Raw genomic sequence first — 22,458 nt, 5'->3', positions numbered from 1 at the left:
GAAATTAAAAAATGTTAAGTCGTATTAAATTATTACATGTCATTTTCATTCTATACATTGAAAATATTTACTCGCTCGAGAAATACTTTGAAGCGGGAAAAATACCGACATCGAGAAGGCAAGAAAGCTATCACATTCACGCTTCGAGTGTTCTCGGGGGTTCTCGACGTGAGTATGTAAACGGTGGAAAAGATTCACAGGCCGTAGATCGCATTTAAACCTTACTCATCTTTTACAAAACCGATTTAAATTTGAAATTATTTCTCTTTTGCTTAAAAATAAAACTTTTACGCGATTTAAAACTTAATTAAATTATAAATGCTTGTCTTTGGCAACATTAATTCTATAGCTAAAATAGGCCAAAAGGCACGAAGCCAAGGCCGTAAAACAAACTAATAAAAATACTAAATCTACGTTATGAATACAGATTATATAACAATTAATTTTAAATTATAGTAACTGTACAATATTACACAATCTATGGAAATTACTTATTATAAGTAGGTATTTGGTTTACTAACTTTATTAATAAACTATTAAATATTTATTTACATTTTACGTTAAAATACTATACATTTTTGGCCTGTATCAGTTCGTAGTACCTATAAGAAATAGTAAATGGAGAAAACAAAACATATTTTTATATGGATTTCAAAATATCTTAACCATATTCAAATGTTCGATCATAGATTTAAATTTAAGCCATTTACTAGCTGACCCGGTAAATGTTGTGTTGCCATATAAATAAAAAATTGTTAAGGGTGAACAACCCTTATCACTTAGTGGTATGAATAGATAGCCGATTCTCAGACCTACTGAATATGCATATAAAATTTGGTGAAAATCGGTAAAGCCGTTTCGGAGGAGTACGTTAACTAACATTGTGACACGAAAATTTTATATATAAGATGTCTCCTATATCTGACAACATGAAAAATTAGCGAAGCCACATAAATGGCTTAAAAGTAACGATATAATAAAAAAAATGGCATCTGTATTTTTCATGCTATTTTCTTAATATTCGTTTTGGTAGGGCAACAGAAGGTAAATATTATTATTCTGTTTTTACGGCCATCATCTATCTTATATGCATATATTTTGGACGTTTAAAAAAACAAATAAGAACATTAGACATAAACATTAACTACAGATCTTTTGGGGTATATCGATTCATATAAATTTGTATGTCGCCTCATAATGAAAAATACGTAAAAACTAAAAAAAATTCTTGTCTATGGTTACATGTAACAAATAAAATCATTTAATTTCATACTACATACGGCCTAAACATATCCATTCCACTCCGCCCGCCATCTTGGTTAACGACCATACCACGTCTGTTGTTTTCCAAATTCGAATTGAAATTCGCGGCAGCCATCGCTCTCTCTCGCTCCAGCGCGATAATTCTGTCCCTGTCTAGCATGGGGGGTTTGACAGCTGTCAAATCGGCCGCCATTTGCTGCGGTTTCTCGTCGGTCTCCTTCTTTTTGTCGTCCGTCGTGTGGCTGTGTGAGTCCTTCTTCGTGTCTTGTTGGGCCTTTTTGGACCGTTTCCACTTCATTCGTCGGTTTTGGAACCATATTTTGACCTGTTGAAGAATTTTTTTCTGTTAAAATGATGAAAAATTATCGAAAAAACATTTAGTTCTGTAAATCATAGCCTATTTGAATTAAATCTTATAGGATCTTTGCGAAAAAGTAGTAGCTATATGTACAAACAGTTAATTCAATATTAAAAATGTATTATGTTACATTTAAAAATGTGTGAAGAATTTATTTTTCTAATGTCATCAAATCATACATGAAAATGATGCCCAATCCAAAATGGCGGCATTTCCATTTTGATACTTTTCGCTCTATTCTCTACAATAAACAAGTAAAAAAAATTAAAACCGCTCATTTAAAATTGTTATTGAATCACCTTAAGTATACAAGAGAAAATAAACGAAAACATCTTATTTTCATATCCGACTTTGTAGCAACAATCTTCATGTGTTTTAAACAAATATACACATAGACATACAAAGGGAAAAACCATTTCCAACTCCGAATATATATTTTACCGAAATACCTCCACAAAAACTTTCCCAGCCCCAACTCCCCTAAAGGATATCCCGAAAAACGTTTTGACACGCAAAATGGCGGATGTCACATTGAAAGATGCCCGGATTTGAGTTTACAGATGTCGGGACAAGATTATAGGGGTTGCCGCCATAAATGTTATTGCTTGGGGCGGGTTTAAATTAATCTTTATCACTTATGATATACGCTGTTGAGGTTTCAAGGAAATTCTTATGAGGGTAACATACTATGTGAGAATGGTGGAAGAGTTATTTGTGTTTTGTCAAGCGCCATATTTGTGTCTAATAACAGCAGTGTTAAGCACTGCTGTGTTCTGGTATACTTTTCCGAGGAATTCAAGCTTAGTCCTCAGGGGCAGCGACGTATCGGTGGCTGACGTCAGGTAGGAATATCTAATCCTATCTGGGGTTGATTACAGATGTCTATGGGCGGCAGTAGCTGCTTATAGTCCGCGCCAAACTGCTAGTTTTTTTTATATTATAGGAGTAGCAGACGAGCATACAGTCCACCTTATGGTAAGTGGCTACTGCCGCCCATGGACATCTGTAATCAACCCCAGATAGCATTAGATATTCCTACCTGAGGTCAGCCACAGATGCGCTGCTACCCTTGAGGGCTAAGCTGGAACGCCTCGGAAAAGTATGTCTCCCTTACCACACCCTTCAAACCGGAACACAGCAGCGCCTAACACTGCTGTTAGTAGGTAGAAATAGGAGTGGCGGTGGTGCCGCCGGAGTCGAACCACAAAGGGTTCTACCACCTTCAAAAAGGCTAGTCCGCTCTGAATATAGAAATGAGTCGCATCGCCATAGCAAATTGTATGACTACACCTGCTCGCAATAACTTCAGAGTGGACTAGCAGTTTGGCGCGGATTATACCAGCAGGAGGACTGCATGCTCATCTGCTACTCCTATATTATAAAAAAACTGGGTTATATTGTGTCGCAGTCGGACTAAAAAACTTCCACAACAAACCTGTGTCTCCGTCAACATGAGGCTGGTGGCGACTTCGAACCTCTTCGGTCTGGAGAGGTACTTGTTCATCCGGAACTGCTTCTCCAGTTCCAGGAGTTGCTGGGAGGTGAATGCGGTGCGTGGACGCCTGGTCTTGCCCAGTAAGGCGTGCGGGGCACCTGGGAAGAAGAGGGATTAATTAGCTTGCAAGTTAAATATGTTTCACTTGATTATAATATAGGAGTAGCAGACGAGCATGCAGTCCACATGTAAGTGGTTATTGTTGCCCATGGACTGTATTCAACCCCAGATGAGATTAGATTCCTACCTGAGGTCGGACACAGATGCGTCACTACCCCTGAGGACTAAGCTGGAATGCCTTGGAAAATATGTCTTCTATATAGCGGTAGAACTTTTCGTGGTTCGACTTAGGAAGTACCATAGCCAATCCTCTCTCTGCCTTAAGCTTTGTTAAGCGTTGCTGTGTTCTGGTTCGAAGGGAGTAAGACAGGCGTTTCCAATTTAGTCCTCAGGAAAAATACATAGATTAGTAAAGATACTTCACCGCCTTGAAATTGAATGAAGCCGCAAATGGCTTATTATAGTAAGTTCTTTTTTTGAATTCTTGACAAATAAAAACATTTTTAGAGAAAATTTATGAATATTTAACTAATACTACGTAATTTACATGATAAATAAACAATTTATAATAAAAATTTCAAATATTTTAGGGACACTTTAGCACGGACACGTGGCAAAACTTTTTTACGCAACTATTTCAATTTTCAAAACGGGGTACATTTTCTTGTTAGGAGTGAGTAATCTTTACTAATCTATGGAAAAATAATACATTTTTGTGAACGATCTCAAGTAGTTAAATGTTGTATTGAGTTGATGTCCCGACGGGAGTGGCCTTATCATCAGTTATTCTATTTTAAATACATAAATAAAATAAAATTTTACTAAGTACACAAAAAAATCATAAATAAGAAAGATTTTATTTTCAGGTATATTACGCACACAAAGAATAATAATGATAAATATTTTAAGCAATTAGTTCTCGACACGCGCTATCAATATAACACACTACATATTTTTCCCAATGTAAACATGAGTAACGCCCAAATGTAATCAACGAATCCATTTATCTAATACAAGGAACTATCTAATGAAATTAGTGGACTAATTTATCGCCGGCTAAAAGGGCGGCATTTTCACTAAGCCCATAAAAATGATAATTATCAATTAGGATAACAGGATTTGAACGTAACCAACAGAATTTACTAAATTGTCCCTAAAGCTACAAAAATAAGGTTAGAAATCCATTGAAAGTATTTAAGCAGCGTTCGGAAATACGTAGTGACATTTGGTTGTATTTGCACAAACCGATAATCCTGAACGCATCTGTTAACTTTTGGCGGGAGACCTGTCAACGTGTTTTTTTTTTCGTGAATAATTTCGGGCGATTTGGGGTTGCGTGGCTCGTTATGCCAAATTATTTTTATTAGGTATTTTTAGGTACGTAATTTTGCTTTAGTAATTATTTTGATATAATAAATACAATTGACACATTAGGTTACATACGTTTATTTTTAAGTATTTAAGGATTTTTTTCAATTTAATAACATTGTTAACTGGTAAATGTTAATATAGGTACCTATCATCCTTATCATTGTCAAAAAAAAAGTCAAAGACAAAACGGTTAAAAATATATTTTCTTTTTTTATCCGCCGATTTTCTTTTTTTTCTTAAGTCTTGTGTTATCAATATAAAATGTCAAATTTTCTTATGTGGTCCAATTTCGAAATTAATTTAAATGAAAATTAATAAAATTAATAAGTAAGTATTATAAACAAATACTTAACCCTTACTTGTGATTATTCATACAAGTTTTAAGCTTTAACTTTGTTCGAAAAAGAAATAAAGTCCATCTTCCGAGCGTAATGAGTCAGCAAGGCACAGCTAGTGAAGTCAAACATTTGAAAAATATTTAAAAATACATTAAAAATACGAGTCCCTTCAATAAATACGGCTCCGTGCTTAAGGGCCCACATTGAAAATCAATAAATGATATTGACTGAACGTGACTTTTGAGAAGAAGGTAATGGTTGTTCCAAATCGGTCGTTGAGATATCGTGATGGTCAATTTTAATGTTACTATTGTTTGTTTTGTGATTATGGGCACACGCTCTTTGCATTTAAATATCCATTGAGTTTTTGGGAAGTTTCGAAAGAAATAGAATAGTTTACAGTAAAGTTTAAAGGTGGTAGAACCCTTTGTGGTTCGACTCCGGCGGCACTACCGCCACACCTATTTCTGTTATAACAGCAGTGTTAAGTCCTGTTATGTTCTGGTTTGAAGGGTGCGGTAAGGAACACATACTCTTCCGAGGCGGTCCAGCTTAGACCTCAGGGATAGTGGTGCGTCTGCTACTTTTAAATTATTATAAAATACCGTTGGTTCTTTGGGAAGCTTTGAATTGTAGAGCCAGTGTGGTTCAGGCCTCCCTGAATATATAAAATGGAGATATAGATGTGGTGGTACCTCATCACCGTCACACCTAATTCTAGCCTAAGGGTAGCTTATTCTAAGGGTGTGGATGCCGGCTGACTTACATATGAGGCGAGCTTAGTCCTCAGTGGCAACGCATGTGATCGGCTTCAGGTAGAACCTGGTCTATGTGGAGTTGGTTACAGATGCTCCTGGATAGTTGTTCAATATCGAGAATGCAGTGTGTTCACTGAACGCGCATGCAGCCCACCTGGTAAGTGGCTATCGGTTATGGATATCTATTATCAACTCCAGATAGGATTAACTGGAGGTTTTAAAAGAGTTTGGCACAAATAGCTACGCCTGAACACTAAGTCGGAACGCCTCATATAACTGTCTCTCCCTTATCAAATCAAATCATTTTTTTTAATTCAAAATAGGTTCTTTACAGAGCACTTTTTGAATGTCAAAACAACTACCACCACTTCACAAGGTGTTTCGTTATGGAGAAGAAGCGGCGAAAGAAACTCCATAACACACATCTTTTTAAAAAAAAAAATTTTTGACAATGTTAACTTAACGTAATGGTACATGTGGAGCTGGAGCTAATTCAGACCACACCGTTTTGTCAGTCAAATAATCACTTACTTTATAGTACGCTTTTTTACATAGCGTTAGCATATCATATTTCAAACCAGATCACAGCAGCGCTACACTGCTGTGAAAATGGAGAAATAGATGTGGCGGGAGTGTGACCCGTGTCGAACACCAACCGACTACCATCTACCAACCTTTAAGTTGTGAGACGTGCCCAGTAGTGGGTAAAGGGTTCTTTCTATCAAAGGCTATATAGGCAAGGCAGTAGGTACCCTTGGAATCACGTAACAAGTAAAACTTCCCTCCCTGTTCTTCACAATAAATCAACAAACAGAAGCCAGGTAATCTGTAAGGATTTATGTACCCCGTAACCCCGATGTCTTGGGAAATGGTTTTGAGTATGCTCTACTTTAAAATTATTTCTAATAGGTCCCTACTTTTAGGTATAGTCCGCGTAAAACTGCTAGTCCGCTCTGAATATAGAAATGAATCGCGTCGCCATAGCAAATTGTATGACTACACCTGCTCGCAACAACTTCAGAGCGGACTAGGAGTTTGGCGATAACATAACCTAGATACGTGTAATAAAGATTTAATTTAAGCTTCGTGTGTCCGCACATCGAATATTTAAAAAAAACTTGATAGAAGGACTGAGAATAAGTATAGCAATGGTGTTTGAAATCGAAACACAACAAAACTATCAAAGGTGGTAGAAATCTCTGTGGTTCAAATCCGACGGCACCACCGTTACGTGTATTTCTACCTAATAACAGCAGTGTTAAGCGCTGCTGTGTTCTGGTTTGATAATAAGCAGTTTAAACGTTGCTGTGTTCTGGTTTGATGGTTGTGGTAATAAAGAGCAGAGGTCAGGGGTAACGGCTCATCTATGGCAGACCTTAGGTGGGAAACTAATCTTAAGTAAGGTTGATTAGAGATGCTCATGGGCGGCAGTAGCCACTTACTATGAGGTGGACTGCATGCTCCTTTTCTACACTAATATTATAAAGAAGAAAACTTTGTTTGTTTGGTTGTAATGAATAGACTCAAAAACTATTGTACCGATTTTAAAAATTCTTTCACCATTCGAAAGCTGCATTATCTACGAGTAACATAGGCTATATTTTATTTGATAAATAGATTTTGAGGCGGTACAAAGTTTGCCGGGTCAGCTAGTATATTATAAAAAGCTACTTCTATATTATAAAGTAATGACATAGAAAAACAGAGCACAGTATACAAAAGTAGAATTATACTAAGGTAGTATAAATAATCAATATTTCATATTTCAAGTTTAGCGATTGTAGAGCAAACTCTATCGGGGTCGATCGTAATGCCCCACGCGTAGGAAGCATCAATTTACCACGGATAGCTAATATCGGTTCTATGTTATGTATGTTTTTGTGTCGTTTTAGGGTCCCGTATATGTGATGGAAAAACCGTTATAGAATCAATGACGCGTCTTATAACTTTAAAGTTTTTTATGTGACACTTGGACTTGTAGCGTGAGAAGCCGAAGTCAAATTAATTAATTTTATAAATAAAAAGAAATATCGGAAAAAAAAACCTATTGCCTGAGAGATATTTTAAGAAATTTGAAAGGTCCACCAGATGGTAAGTGGCTACTGCCGCCGATGGACATCTGTAATCAACCCGAAAAAGGATTAGATATTCTTATCTGAGGTCGGCCACAGATGCGCCGCTACCCCTGAGGACTAAGCTGGAACGTTTCAGAAAAGTATGTCTCCATTACCACGCCCTTCAAACCAGAACATAGCAGCGCTTAACGCTGCTGTAATGAGGCAGAAATAGGTGTGGCGGTGGTGCCGCCGGAGTCGAATCTAAATTAAAAGCATTAAATATTTATAGCATTATGTGCATGTCAGTCACAGCATGTTATTTTCGAATCTAGAACAAGAAAATAGAAATTTGGTACAAAAAGTAAGGTGAAACAATCATGAACGTGCAACTTATTTTGAAAATATGAGAATTAAAAAAAATATTTGTGACGCATCGTATGATAGGCTCGGTAGATATAGTTATTATACGAAATAAGCATACTTCAAAAGATATTTACATAAAGATAAAAATATAAATTATAGAAAGTAAATAATTTCTGTTCTCATCTGCAAAAATCTGTAATATTAAGAAGGTACTTAGTATAGCATTAGTACTTTTAAATTGACTTACAATAATTTAAGTAAACACCTACTATATACCTATATAATAATATAATATCTGGCAAATTTCAGGAAAACCCTGGCAACATTGCGACAACACAATGACATTATGCCGCGCTACCGAGCATAAGTCGCCAATCAGTATAATTCAATTCTCTCCCCCGACAAGACGTAACATATAAGGGGATTCTGTCTCTTTCTAATGGTAATCTGCTGTCTAGTAATGAAAGAGATAGCGAGATAATTTTATGTTTGCAAGATTTGTTGGAGCTTGTAAGCAAGAAAATAATTTTTCTGAGCTAGTAATACTATATGGTATAAAGTAGGGTAATTGCATCTAGTTTGTACCATTTTCTGGTTCAGTAAAAAAGTAAAAAGATAATTTAATCTATCTTAGCCGAGGTAATATATAAATATATATAATATTATAAATCACAAATAAGAAGTGTTCCTATATATTTCTAAAATAATCACAATTTTTAAGCGCATACAGATAGGTACATATTTGTACTTATTTTAACCATAGATAAGTATAGAAATCTCACCGCTTTGTAATTGAAGGAAGCCATTGTATGGCTTCAACGGCTGTCAATTGTGTCAGCCATTTAATGGCTGTCATGGTGTAATTTACGCGGAACAATTTAATTTAATTTAACAGATTACATTCATTACAATGCCAACATGAGCAGTTTAGGAGTGCAAAAACACGAAATCGACGAAAAAGTGCGGAGATATATCGTTTCATTCGTAAATTATCTAAAAATTACATTTTTTTAATATTTTTCAAACACGAAAATAGATGACAGTGATAATTTTAATTGTCAAAACTAGTTACATTTTCTTGTTAAGAGTGAGTAATCTTTACTGATCTCTTCATAATATGACCTATACTTAATTTATATTTACAATAAATAAATCATTATTAAATAACACAAAATAATTAAATATTACAAATAAAACGCCAAACCGCTTCAACGGTACTTTACCATGAAACTGGCCAAATTGGATTAAAGAGGGGGTGGAAATTAGCCATACAATTAACAGAGCCACCCTCTAAACAAATCGGTACAGTTTAATCATATGTCACAACTTATAAACACCCTATTACAAGAACAAGCGAAAATATACCTTATTTTGACACCAAATAATCTTTTTTTGTTCTTCAAGGCCCGAAAAAGAACCCTAGTTTAAAATTAAGTCGTATTATAATGAAATAAAGGTTACATTTAGTTATTTTCATGATTATGTAGGGTAAAGCCCCTAATGTAGGTATTGTTAACGATAATTTGTTTCTATTTATTTTATTGTTGCCTAATATTGTTTGTTTTTTGTAATGAATAATAACAATGACATTTGTCATGACACATTTGAGAGCAGTTTGAATACTTGTCTGTTTTTTAGGAACACCTGTTCATAATAATATAAGAGTTCGTTAATAATATAAGAGTAGCAGACGAGCATGCCGTCCACCTGATGGTAAGTGGCTACTGCCGCCCATGGACATCCGTAATCAAGCCCAGATAGGATTACACTGCTGTTATTGGGTAGAAATAGGTGTGGCGGTGGTGCCGCCGGGGTCGAACCACAAAGGGTTCTACCACCTTCAAAATGTTTTTCACTGTGTTTTTACTCTTTAATCTAATCTTACTGTTAAGGGTCTCGTACCCAGAAGTAAAAACAGAACCCTATTTATTACCAAGCCTCCGCTATTTGTCACAGCCACAGATGCGCCGCTACCCCTGAGGACTAAGCTGGAACGCCTCGGAAAAGTATGTCTCCCTTACCACACCCTTCAAACCGGAACACAGCAGCGCCTAACACTGTTGTTATTAGGCGGAACTAGGTATGGCGGTGGTGCCGCCGGAGTCGAGCCACAAAGGGTTCTACCACCTTCTAAATCTTATATGCATTTATATACTTATATTCGAGATACATTACTCTCAGCTGTCGAGTAAAAAGATACTGAACTTGTCTTTTCTTATTGACTATTCAAATTTAAATTAAAAATAATTCCGTAAACGTAATACTTATAATAATTTTGTGTGTACCATTTTGACTTTACTACCTACATATAACAACACACAAACACAAGCGCTGTATAAATAGATTCCTTACTGAAACACACTGAAAGCGCTCCCTTTTTCCGCCAACTTAACGCTTTGGTTTTTAAGGGAGGGGCAGGATTTATATCGATATCGATATCGACATATCTACAAATAACGTTAATTGCTTATATTTGCCGTGAGTTGTGGCTTATAGCAGTAATGACACAAAAAAAGACTTTTAGAGAAAAACTCCGTCTTCTCAGTAAATAATAATAAGAAATGAAAAATAAGAGTTCATTGTAAGAACTTTGACGTAACTTTGAAGAACTTGTACGTTTTGACAAATATGACTGTTTTGGAATACCAAAATACGTAAACAAATATGTTTACGTAAACAAATATGTTTACGTATTTGCCCATACAAATCCCAATCAGCGCCCGTAGCGGATTGTATCAGAAGTATAGTGCCAGTAACGTAACATTAAATGTCTAAATTGACAAAATGGCGCTTTACGTTTTGTCTCTATTTTTTGCCAACATGTGAGGTAAACAAAAATACTTGAGCACTTACTTATTGTTACGTTTATTCAGTCTACTCAAGGAATACGGAACAGGATAACATAAGCTTCGTTCGGTTTATTAGTAAAAGGCAAACATGTATTATGTGTGCATGGCATCCAAAACATAGTGTAGCGTGAAGTTATAAGCTTAAAACCATTTATGTATTTCTTTTTATTTGTATATCCATATGAAGTGAATGATTACGTAAATAATAATTGTAATTTATCTCTTATAATGTGTATTTATTATCATTATTAATTTTGTATCAAATTTAATAATTATTGCAACATTTTGTTACGTATAAACATACAAAAAAACCTGCATTTGTTTTTTTTTTAAGGAGATTGCAATTTATTCCATTCTTCAAAACCCACACAAACAGGAGAAAAAATACATTACAAAAAAATATTTCAACTAATCGATACATTACAACGTCCAACCCTATCCACGTGGATCTAATTTGTCAAGGGTCCGAAAGACCCTTTGTTTGCGCGAACAAATTGCTGCTGATAATTGGCTTAGACCGTAGGGTCCCACTGCGGGCGGGTAGCGTTTATTGCTTTCTGTTGTACATCGCTTTATTTTAATTGTTGGTTAATTTTGCTGACATTATAAAATCGTTCTTATTGCTCTAATAGTGCGTAATAAGAAGTATGTCATATTTATGTCTAGAAAGAGAAAAGAAAGGAATGTTTGTGTACATTTTGAGTTCTATTTAACAGAAATTAACCCTTAGGTCACAATATAACGAATAGGGTTAGACCATAGTCTACTGCGTTGATTATGTGTAGATTGGTAGACTTCACAACTCTATATGAAGAAATCTAATACATGTAGATTTCCTTACGATATTTTATTTAACCACAGAACAACTTAGTTAATAGTTATATTTGTAATACGCATATAAGTTGGAAATATAGGGAAATTTCCAAATTTACCTCCGCACATTGAATATAATGGCTCATCATTCTCATAATACAAAAATTAATATTCTTGGTATTTATTTCTATAATATTGTCACAAGTAGATATAGATTTTTATTAAATAAACCACTGAAAATAAAGTTTTACCATTAAGCGTCACTTATAATCGTTTTAGTTTAGTCAATTGGAATAATTTTGAAAAAATCGTGAAGATTCCTATTATAAGAACCATCATATATTAAAATTACTTTAAACAGACACAAGGATAATCAATATATTTTGTTCAGTTATTATTGTCAGTAATTTCATTCATTCCGCCGTCACTAAGGCCAAACCCTTTGAGAGACAGAATTTAATTAGCCCCGTGTTAATTTTTAAATCAAGTTTCAACGAGAAAACGTTTTAATGTACCGACTAATTATTTAATCAGTTAATCAACGATAATTAAGTATGTACTCCGCTTCTACATAAGTTTTGAGTTGTTTGTGAAAAACGGTGGTAGACTTGGTTTGTTTTCCGTGGCACCACTGTCACTAAAACGCATGTAGGCACGCAGTATTGCTGCCTTAAAATGACACCCATTGCCTTAAAGTGTTAAGCTTTGCTTTGTTTTGGTTACATTCAAGGTAGTTAGAGAGTCTTCAGGTTAGCAACGCAGCTGTGGACCACCTCAGATATGATCTTATACCATATCTGGGGTTGATTATATATGTCCATGGGTACGTTAATTGATTATAGATATCCATGGACATTGTAGTTAATCCTCTTTTAATTTTGTAACATTTAACTTAGTTCAGACATTTTAAGAGTAGTTTACGTAGTCAATGTGTAACACACATATTGCACAAAGTGACGAATTACAAAAAAATAGGTACTTACACCAAGTACTTCAAAAATTACTAGTTTGGTAGTTTTATTATTTAAACTTTATTGTAAACCTAGTGGTTACAAAGGCCTAGTGGCATTCTCGTATAATATAAAAAAATAGTGGTATTTATTAACTACTTATATAAAAATCTGGATTTTTAATTATACCCAACTTCATAGTGTCTATAATTTAAGATGTCGGGGTCATAATCATTCACTCTCATATTTTCCTAAACGCACCATTTTTTTTTCAAAAACACATTTTGTTTATCACACAAAATTTCACAGCTACCTCACCAGCTAATAAACGTAAACCCATAACCCACAGGATTTGCTCGACACCCTACAATAAACCCTTACATCCACCCTCGAAATAAAAAGTGGTCCCAACAGGTCCACGACATATGGGAGCGCTATAATCATTAAATGGTGCAGTTACCCTACTTATTGGTAATATCAATATTGGTGAAATTTGTCATGAAGCACTATTGAAGCTACTTAGTTTGGAGATGATATTATTATTATTTATAATTTAATCTTACAATTTTAGTTTTATTAGTTTAATTTGCATTAGTTTTATTATTAAGGATGTTGAAATAAATATTATTTAAATCAAGTTTTATCCGTTCTAGATATAGTATTTTTGTATTTCAACTCTGATTTAAAACGAGCATGTGTATCTTCGCAAAAAACCTACCGGACATCTGAAATAAAAATCTATCTGGAATCGTCACCAAATCGGATATAAAAGTTTTGAATAATATGGGTGGAGTGAGAGTCTCAAAGAGTGAGAGATACTGTACCTGAGTGCATTCCTTTATAAAGAAAATCAAATAATTTCCATATATATTTTTTCTTTTCTTTTACAATTTATATTGTTTAGTACCGTCATTCGATCCTATCTTCAAACTTTTTTCCTGCCCGTATTTTTAGATCCCTAAGTAAATATAGTTTATCTAATAGTAACTGTATTGTGTGTACAGTAATTCAATCGTACTTTTATTTCCTGTTTAAACAGAAAAATCATTCACTTTAAGACAAAAATAAAAGTGACACTATTACCGCAATCGCCCTATTAAACGTAAAACTTGATTATTGTTCTATGTCATCATTACAAGAACGCTCTTCTTATCAGAAATGTTGCAATCTGGCGTAAATTTGAGAAAAACAAGATAAAATCTATATCTAGCTCTCATCAATCATACATTTGGGTAACTGGTATCCGAGATATATTATCTTAGGCTAAATATATAAATAAAACCGATCTGTTTGTCTGTTGTTACGACTTTTGGACACAGCGAAGCTTAGCTTACTTTTTTAATTTCCGTAGCAGACGAGAATGCAGTCCACCTGAAGGTAAGGCTACTGCCGCCCATGGACTACTGTAATCAATCCCAAATGATATTTCTACATGAGGTCACAGATGCGCCGCTACCCTTGAGGGCTAACCTAGAAAGCTTGGATAAGTATCTACCTTACCACACCCTTACAACCAGAACAGCAGCACTTGACATTGTTGTAAGCAGACATACATGTGGTGGTGCCGCCGGAGTCGAACCACCACATGTTGTACCACCTTTACCTTTGGTTAAATGCTTACAATTTTTTTAATAAGGTTTAAGTTACATACGTTTTTTACGCAAAGATAATGATTTCAGACAAGTTACTTTTAACTGTTAAATAATTAGGGTTCCTGCTTAAAATTCCAAAAAACCGTCCATCATGGCCATATATGTACATGAACAGAAATTGATCGTAGATAGGTACATATTTTCAAAGCTATGTCGAGAAACGAGATTGTTTATCTTAATTTTATCTTAAATGGACAGAACATGAACATTTGAAGATAGGTATGTTGCAAAATTGATCAGAAACCACACCCTTTAAATTTTTTCTTAAGAAATCGAATAAAATGTACTTATTACAAACTTTTTATCAACTTTTTAGTATGTAGGTCCCTATGTAAATTTAAAAATACATTTTTGGTTAGAAATCCTACTTAACCGATTGAACTGGACTACATTATAACCTGATTTGTACTGTATTTTTATATTGTTTTCTTTTATTATTTTTTCGTATAAAAAACTTATAAATAAATAAACCTGAAGGTAGTACAATTTTTTGTGGTTAATTCCGGCACCACCGTCACATCTATTTCTGCCTCCATCTAAACTGGGTAAAAAACTTTTTTTTTTTTGTTTACGAGGGGGAAAAGGTACCCGGTGTCGTGGGAGCGACGTAGGGTTATGTGGGATTCTTACCGCACTAAAACCCCCCCGGTGGCCGTCCTCGGCGCTGCGTAGAGGGCTCCGGGATCTCCAAAAGAACGCAACCGGAGCTCTCTTAGCGCGTTGCCCCGTCGGGCTCCGCCCAGGTGAGTTTGACGCTCGCCACACCGTCTGGTGGCACGACGGTATGCGACCACACATACCGCCGTCCATCCCGGGCCGTTGGCCGGGCGGTTCGAGCTCCCACTCTTGCCACCCGCAACCCCGGAAGCCCGAAAGATACCGTATTCTGGTCCCGAAACTACAGGGACATGGGTAAAAAAAAACTGTAATATAGGCAACAGAACTCTCCCTAAGTGTGTCTGATAAACGATATACTCTTAATACACAGCGTGTTAATTAAAACCTATATAGACTTATACATAGCAATATTGCTTCTGATATAGATAGATATAAATTATTTGCAAGTAGAAGTCATAGATTAGTAAAGATTACTCACTCCTAAGAAGAAAATGTAACCTTTTGACAATTGTCACTGTCATCTATTTTCGTGTTCGAAAATTATTTAAAAAATGTAATTTTTAGATCATTTACGAACGAAACGATATTTCTTCGCACTTTTTCTTCGATTTCGTGTTTTAACTGCGCATGTCGGCATCGTTCCGCGTAAATTACACCACGACAGCCATTCAAGTCATTAATGTTTAAGTCATTTAATGGCTTCCTTCAATTACAAGGCGGTGAGATATCTATACTTATCTATGGTAGAAGTAGGTACTACTGAACTTTAGTAAACAAATTTTAAATAACCATCAACGTTATTTCAATCAATTACCTCTACAACCGAAAACTACCAACTTAAACCATTTGAACCAATCGTGTAATTTCACAAATGAATAGTTATATCACTTGCCCTACTTAGCACCCTACGTAGGGGGTGATCATAGCCATCACCGCGGGTGATTTAATACGGTTAATCACAGTTGGCACATGTTCCGATAATTAAATATTGATAGATAGATTTAAAATGTTTATCTCAGGGAATAAATGTATAATTTAATTTATTATAACAGTCGTTAGTTATATTTTTTTTAATTTAAGTTTAAGTTATATTGGTTTTAATTTTCTTGCGCGGATCACTAACTTTTTTTAAATATGAGTAGCCTAAGTTACTCTCTATAAGATTAGTAATTTGTCAGTGAAAGTCGCGTCAAAATCGGTCCAGCAGTTTTGAAGATTAGCCAGAAAAACATACCCCTAGACAAAAAAATAATAATTGTTAAAATTACTTCCGAAGGTGGTAGAGCCCTTTGTGGCTCGACTCCGGCGGCACGACCGCCACACCTATTTCTACCTAATAACAGCAGTGTTAGGCGCTGCTGTGTTCTGCTTTGAAGGGTGCGGTAAGAAATACATATTTATCCGAGGCATTCACGCTTAGTCCTCAGGGATAGCGGCGCATCTGTTGGCGAACTCAGATACGAATATAATCTGATCTGCGGTTGATTATAGATGTCCATGGGCGGCAGTAGCCACTTATCATCTACCTATTATACCTACCTACATACCCATCTACCTACTACCTATTATAAAAAAAAATATACGCTCGAAAACTTGTAAAAATGTGCCTAAAAATCCTAATTTCGAAGCCGGTGGTCCAAAATATTTCAACAGTACCTACCCCTTGGTTAAGGATGAATAGTTTTATTTATGGGGTGTGTTTATAATGTTACTTAAGCGCATGGGGTGTGATTAAGTGCGGATAATCACACGGCACAGATGTCACACTTTGCTCATTATATCGAGCAATTCATTGGTCAAATTAATTGTAGCAGGTTTTTGGGATGTAAGTGCAATTAGAAGCATTTGGCGATAGAGCGATCAAACGTGCATTTTTATGCATTAGCGATTTTACTAAGTAGAATAACATAGATTGAAAAAATGCTTTGTCAACTTCAAAATACCATGTACCATGTACCCATGTTCCACAATAAATTATATTTGATTTGATTTGATTTGAAAAAAAAATGTATTTTTGCTATAGGTACATATTTTTACCTACGTTACGATAAGGAACCTTCTTGTGCTTAATAAATAATATGGATATGATATTATTTAATTTTCTTACTTTTAGGGACATCAAAAGGTTGCGGACCAATTTTTTTTTTATGTATAAAATAAAAGGTGATTTGAAGGTGGTAGAACCCTTTGTGGTTCGACTCCGGCGGCACTACCGCCACACCTATTTCTACCTAATAACAGCAGTGTTAGGCGCTGCTGTGTTCCGGTTTGAAGGGTGTGGTAAGGGAGACAGACTTTTCCGAGGCGTTCCAGCTTAGTCCTCAGGGGTAGCGGCGCATCTGTGGCCGACCTCAGGTAGGAATATCTAATCCTATCTGGGGTTGATTACAGATGTCCATGGTGCAGTAGCCACTTACCATCAGGTGGACTGCATGCTCGTCTGCTACTCTTATATTATAAAAAAAAGGGCATCACGAAGGGTTCATCAAATGAAAATAATACGAAAAATAAATTGACGTTACTAAAAAGCCTACTTTAGAGAATACCTATATTTAAATAAATTTATTAAATACTAGCTGTGCCCCGCGTTATAAAGAAACGGGGGCACAGCTAGTTCTAAAATATAAGTAGCCTAAGTTACTCCTTATTACATCAGCTACGTGCCAATAAAAGTCCCGTCAAAATCGGTCCAGCCATTTCAGAGATTAGCCAGAACAAACAGACAGACAGACAGACAAAAATTGTAAAAAATGTCATTTCGGTGTATGTACCGTATGTATATTCATTTACATGTAGTAAAAAGCAGTTATATCAATATTAAAAACAGACTCCAATTCCTGTATAATATGTTTGTGATAGTACTGTGAAATGTTCGTTTTTAAAAGCGGTAAAATCTATACATTCAAAAAATCAAAATCAAAACCATTTTTTTATTCAAAATAGGTTCTTTACTGAGCACTTTTTGAATGCCAATACATAGTTTGGGTAAAATTATATATAAATAGATTATTTTATCTAAAAATATCCAAATTGTAACACATGACGGCTTATCGTGACCTGTTGACAAAGCCGAAACATTCCTGACACCCGGTACTGCAAATGCACTACCCTTGTTTGTCCGTCATCGCCACCCCTTGCAAGTGTATTTTTTTTAAGTGATTAGCAATTATTTGGATAATGGCTTGATTATGAAGCTTGTTATAAAAGTAGGTGTCGTAATTTATATTGTTTGAGTTTTAAATAAACGCATTTTTTGCAGAGTTTTAAAAAATCTTATTAATTTATGAATTATTTTTCTGTCTATTATATTTTAGTAGTTTATTTGTTTTTTTCCTCAGGGTTAGCGGCGTATCTGTGGCCGACCTCAGGTACGAATATCTATTCCTATCTGGGGTTGATAACAGATGTTTATGATCGGCAGTAGTCACTTACCATCAGGTGAACTTCATGCTCGTCTGCTACTCCTATATTATAAAAAATAAAAACTGAATAATTACTTACCACCTAGTTCTGGTATCCGGTGGTAGAACATGCCGGTCCTCGCCAGCCACTCCAGCTGCATGTGATGGAGGACCCGGTCCCCAGGGTGGTGGAAGGCGGAGGGCATCGGCGCCCCGGGGGGTAGGCCCTGGGGCAGCTGGGGGTAGTTGAAGAGTGCTGCTGATTGCGCCGCGACTAGCGCTGGGTTCTGGGGCAACAGCCCTGGCTTGGGGATGATGCCTGGAAGAAATGATTTTGTTTAGAAATGAGTTAAGAGAAGCAATTATTTAAAATAAAATTCTTATCAGTGTGACTATAAAAACCCAACCGCCATATTTATTCTTTCAAATCAAAATCAAATCAAAAATCTTTACTTTGTTTATTTCCCTATATTTTCCTATAGGTGCCTAGTTTGAAAAATTTTGGAGAAAACTAAGAGTTTTGTGAGATTCGACAAATTCCAACCCCATTTATATTTTCATCCCGTTCAACCAGGATTAAAACAGTGACGTGAGTATAAAAAGGCAAACTAATTTAAGTAGATTTTGTAGTGTTGCAACTTTAGTTTCTAGACAAATTTATGATTGATTTCAGATCCTTGCTAGACCACTGTCACACAATATTCTGGATGTTCACAATTCACATGTTTCGTGAACCATCAAGATGGTGGTAAAAACTCCTTTAATCTTAATTTAAGAATCTGAGATTTCATCTGAGAGATCATTGCGCTAGTGCAGTTATCTAAATAAATACGAAATCTTACTAGTTATTACTATTATTACTTTTTACTTATATTCTTTACGTTTGAAGAAATATCGATAATACAAAACTGATTTTTATACAAAAGTTGTGACAGTCATTTGCTTATACAGTGTAAACTCTATATAACGGCACTGAAGGGACTGTGCATTTTATGGCGTTATAGAGAGTGGTCGTTAAATGGAGAGAAGAAAAATCAGAATTAGAAAAAGAAAAAGTTTATTTCAGTCTAGTGTTAGTAGTTATGTACATAAAAAATAATCTTATTTGAACGCTATTGCGTGTAGTCTGCAATTTTTTCTGACGTCTTTTGCTGCACCAGTAATTTTGTTGTATTTTTTAAATTATTTTATTCATATCTTCTGATATTGAGGCATCTTGGTGACTAAGGAAGTAAGTTTCGTATGCATGATGCCGACAGTCGAGTTTATTGCGGGCTAGGATAATAAAGCGACAAAATAACGTACACAGGTGCGCAATTTTTACTAATTTTAGCAACTTAAAAGGTACTTTTTATTACTCAATTGTGGTCGTTATTGAGAGTGGGTGTAATGCTATGTAGAGTGTGTCATTGTATGGAATATAAGCTAAACCAACTAAGCCAATTGTTTTCGACGCTTTAGAGAGTTTGTCGTTAAATCGAGTGACGTTACATGGAGTTTACACTGTAATTGACAATGGTTTGCTAAGAAGGATATATAAGTATCTACATTTATTTATAACCCTGCTTCATCATTATCACACCATTCAAACCAAAACACAATCATGCTACACTGTTTTACACAGAAAAAGTATTTAATACCCAATATTACACAAAACTCACCAGGTCTATAGCTTTCAAACTCCTCATTCACGCCTTCAACTCCCGGCGAGATGGGCGGACTGTAGCTCTCAGACCTGTTGCCATCGTCAGACGGGGTCCCACTCCTGGGGCTGCTTTGCCCCGACCTGGGGCTCTCTGTGTCTACGCGCTCGAAACTCGAACTATCCAGTCTTTGGCATTTGCTGATCGTGTTTTGTTCTATCTGGGTATCGTAGTTTTCATTTTGGTATCTGGCTATGTAATTCTTGTTCTGGATTAAGGCTAGATACTTCTGCTGAGTCATGCGGTCCTGGTTGGTCTCAGGTTCAATATGTCTGGATAGTAAGGCGTCGATACAAAAAGACTTTTTTCCCTGATTGAGTATGGTTTTTTCGTCGTCAATTTGCTTGTAATATTTCATGTTTTTGGGTGTGTTTGAGCGGCTGTGGTCTGGGTTCGAGTCCTGGTCTATTTCGAGCGGTTTCTCCTCTTCGGAGGACTGTCGGCGGTACATAGTTGTCAGAATGTCTGATGACATCGCGTGTCCAACTTTTACATTGTCGACCTGTGAACAAAATAAACGATTAGATGGTTGTTCTTTTTTATAATATAGTAGACGAGCTTGCAGTCCACCTGATGGTAAGCAGTAGCCTTACCGTATGGACATCTGAAATCAACCCCAGATAGGATTAGTTATCTGAGGTCGGCCACAGACGCGCCGCTGAGGAATAAGCCGTAACGCCTCGGAAAATGTCTCTCTTACCATACCCTTCAAACCAGAACACAGCAGCGCTTACCATTGCTGTTATAACAGAAATAGGTGTGGCGGTGGTGCCGCCGGAGTCGAACCACAAAGGATTCTACCATCAAATGAGAAACACTATAGGCACAGGAAGTCAACTTTTTAATATCATTTATCTGTGGCAAGGCACGTGTCACAGATAATAAAGTACCTATATTAAACGGAAAATGGCGATAATTCGATATTCATTGACCGATTTGTATCCTATATGGGATTCATTATTAATTATTATCTTTTTAATCAAATACTTGCATTACGCTTATGAAACTTTGATACTAACTGATTGAGTACTTCTTTTTATTAACTAGCTTTTTCACGTGGCTTCGTTCCCCGTCAGAGGTCGATGACAATAGTTGTTTTTAGGGTTCCGTACCCAAAGGATAAAAACGGAACCCTATTACTAAGACTTCGCTGTTTGTCCGTCTGTCCGTCTGTCACAGGGCTATATCCGGAACCGTAATAGATAGACACATGAATTTTACAGAGGATACATAACGGTGACCGCTATAACAACAAATACCAAAAAATAAAATAAAGTTGAATATTGAAGAGAGTCTCCATACAACAAATCGGATTTCAGGCATTTTTCGATCTAACTCTTAAACCGTACTAAGAAGACGGTTGAAATTTTTACAATCCGTTTAGGTACTACTATAACTGGTAATATTATTATTACAAATAAGAAACATAAAACATATTTTAGTATAGTTATGTATTTTAATTTTATTATCCTCTGTTTACGTATTATTCATCATCACCCCAACGCCATCTATTGTTGCATCATAACTAAGTATTGTTGACAATAATAAAATGAATAAAAATAAGTACAAAATAATTAATGATATTAGCGAATATTTATCTAGCCTTCGGGAACAGCATTTTTATTCAGGATAAAAAGTACCCATGTTCTTTCTAGACCTTCGACAATAAGTGGACTAATTTTCATCCGGTGATGTAGTTAAGAGGTGAAAGTGTGTTGAACAAAGTCATACTCGCATTTACAATATTAGTTAGGATTTATCTATATATCTTCATACCTTTTTTGGTTCTATACTGAAGACATAGATGAGTACGTAAGGGGCCGTTCAAGTATTACTTAACGCAATTTTAGAAGATTTTTGACCCCCCCTCTCCCCGTTGTAACGCACCGTAACGTTTTTCTATACCCCCCCCCCCCCTAACGTTACGTAACACTCAAGTGTCAATTTTTACCCTAAACTCGCTAAAAAGTTATGTTATAGTTTTTATCCTTAGGATACTTTTACTTACATATTTACTTTATAATACTAAGAAATAAAACAAGAGATTTTTAATGCGAATAAGAGTAAAAACTAATAAAAAATCAACTCATGGGCAGGCAAAAATATACTTGTCCTTTTTAACTACACCTAGTCGCTGTCGGATCAAACAGATACTTGATGCGAATTAAGTATGAAATGTCAAATGTGTGAAAATTCGGAATTGTTCAGTCGTGTATCTATTCCGAATCTATACGAATGTTATTTAGGTGGACGCCGCGCCGGCTCACGAAACCTTTAATGATAAATCAAACTACTATTTCGATAAATCTAACGTTGACGTTGACAGTCCTAAGCCTGTATAAAGTATGAAGGAAAGATTACAATTCATTATTACTAGTGAGTGCGCGTGCAAACCTTACCGCCCTTACG

General features: G+C 35.7%; 1 protein-coding gene across 1 annotated transcript; it reads right to left on the bottom strand.

The window, feature by feature from the left end:
- Positions 1 to 1,250: 1,250 nt before the first annotated feature.
- On the bottom strand, positions 1,251 to 20,524 carry LOC140748788 (uncharacterized). Its single transcript, XM_073081680.1, has 4 exons — positions 20,008 to 20,524; positions 18,447 to 18,665; positions 3,057 to 3,214; positions 1,251 to 1,588 (listed from the first exon to the last, which is right to left on the bottom strand). The coding sequence occupies exons 1-4, from the start codon at positions 20,522 to 20,524 to the stop codon at positions 1,268 to 1,270; spliced, it is 1,215 nt and encodes a 404-aa protein (XP_072937781.1). The 3' UTR covers positions 1,251 to 1,267.
- Positions 20,525 to 22,458: the final 1,934 nt, after the last annotated feature.

Source organism: Epargyreus clarus, unplaced genomic scaffold, assembly GCF_041222505.1.
Source record: "Epargyreus clarus isolate Ecla_fem2 unplaced genomic scaffold, WU_Ecla_fem_2.2 ptg000016l, whole genome shotgun sequence".
NCBI lineage: Eukaryota > Metazoa > Arthropoda > Insecta > Lepidoptera > Hesperiidae > Epargyreus > Epargyreus clarus.
Note: the sequence above shows the minus strand (reverse complement) of the source record. Positions and strands in the feature narration are given on the sequence as shown.

Bases quoted from the DNA above. Each gene is read 5' to 3' on its own strand.
- LOC140748788 (XM_073081680.1), bottom strand. From the start codon at position 20,524: ATGTCATCAGACATTCTGACAACTATGTACCGCCGACAGTCCTCCGAA. The intron at 18,666-20,007 runs GTGAGTTTTGTG...CATTTCTTCCAG, and splicing joins GTTTGAAAGCTATAGACCTG to GCATCATCCCCAAGCCAGGG. The intron at 3,215-18,446 runs GTAAGTAATTAT...TCTTCTTCCCAG, and splicing joins CCGGATACCAGAACTAGGTG to GTGCCCCGCACGCCTTACTG.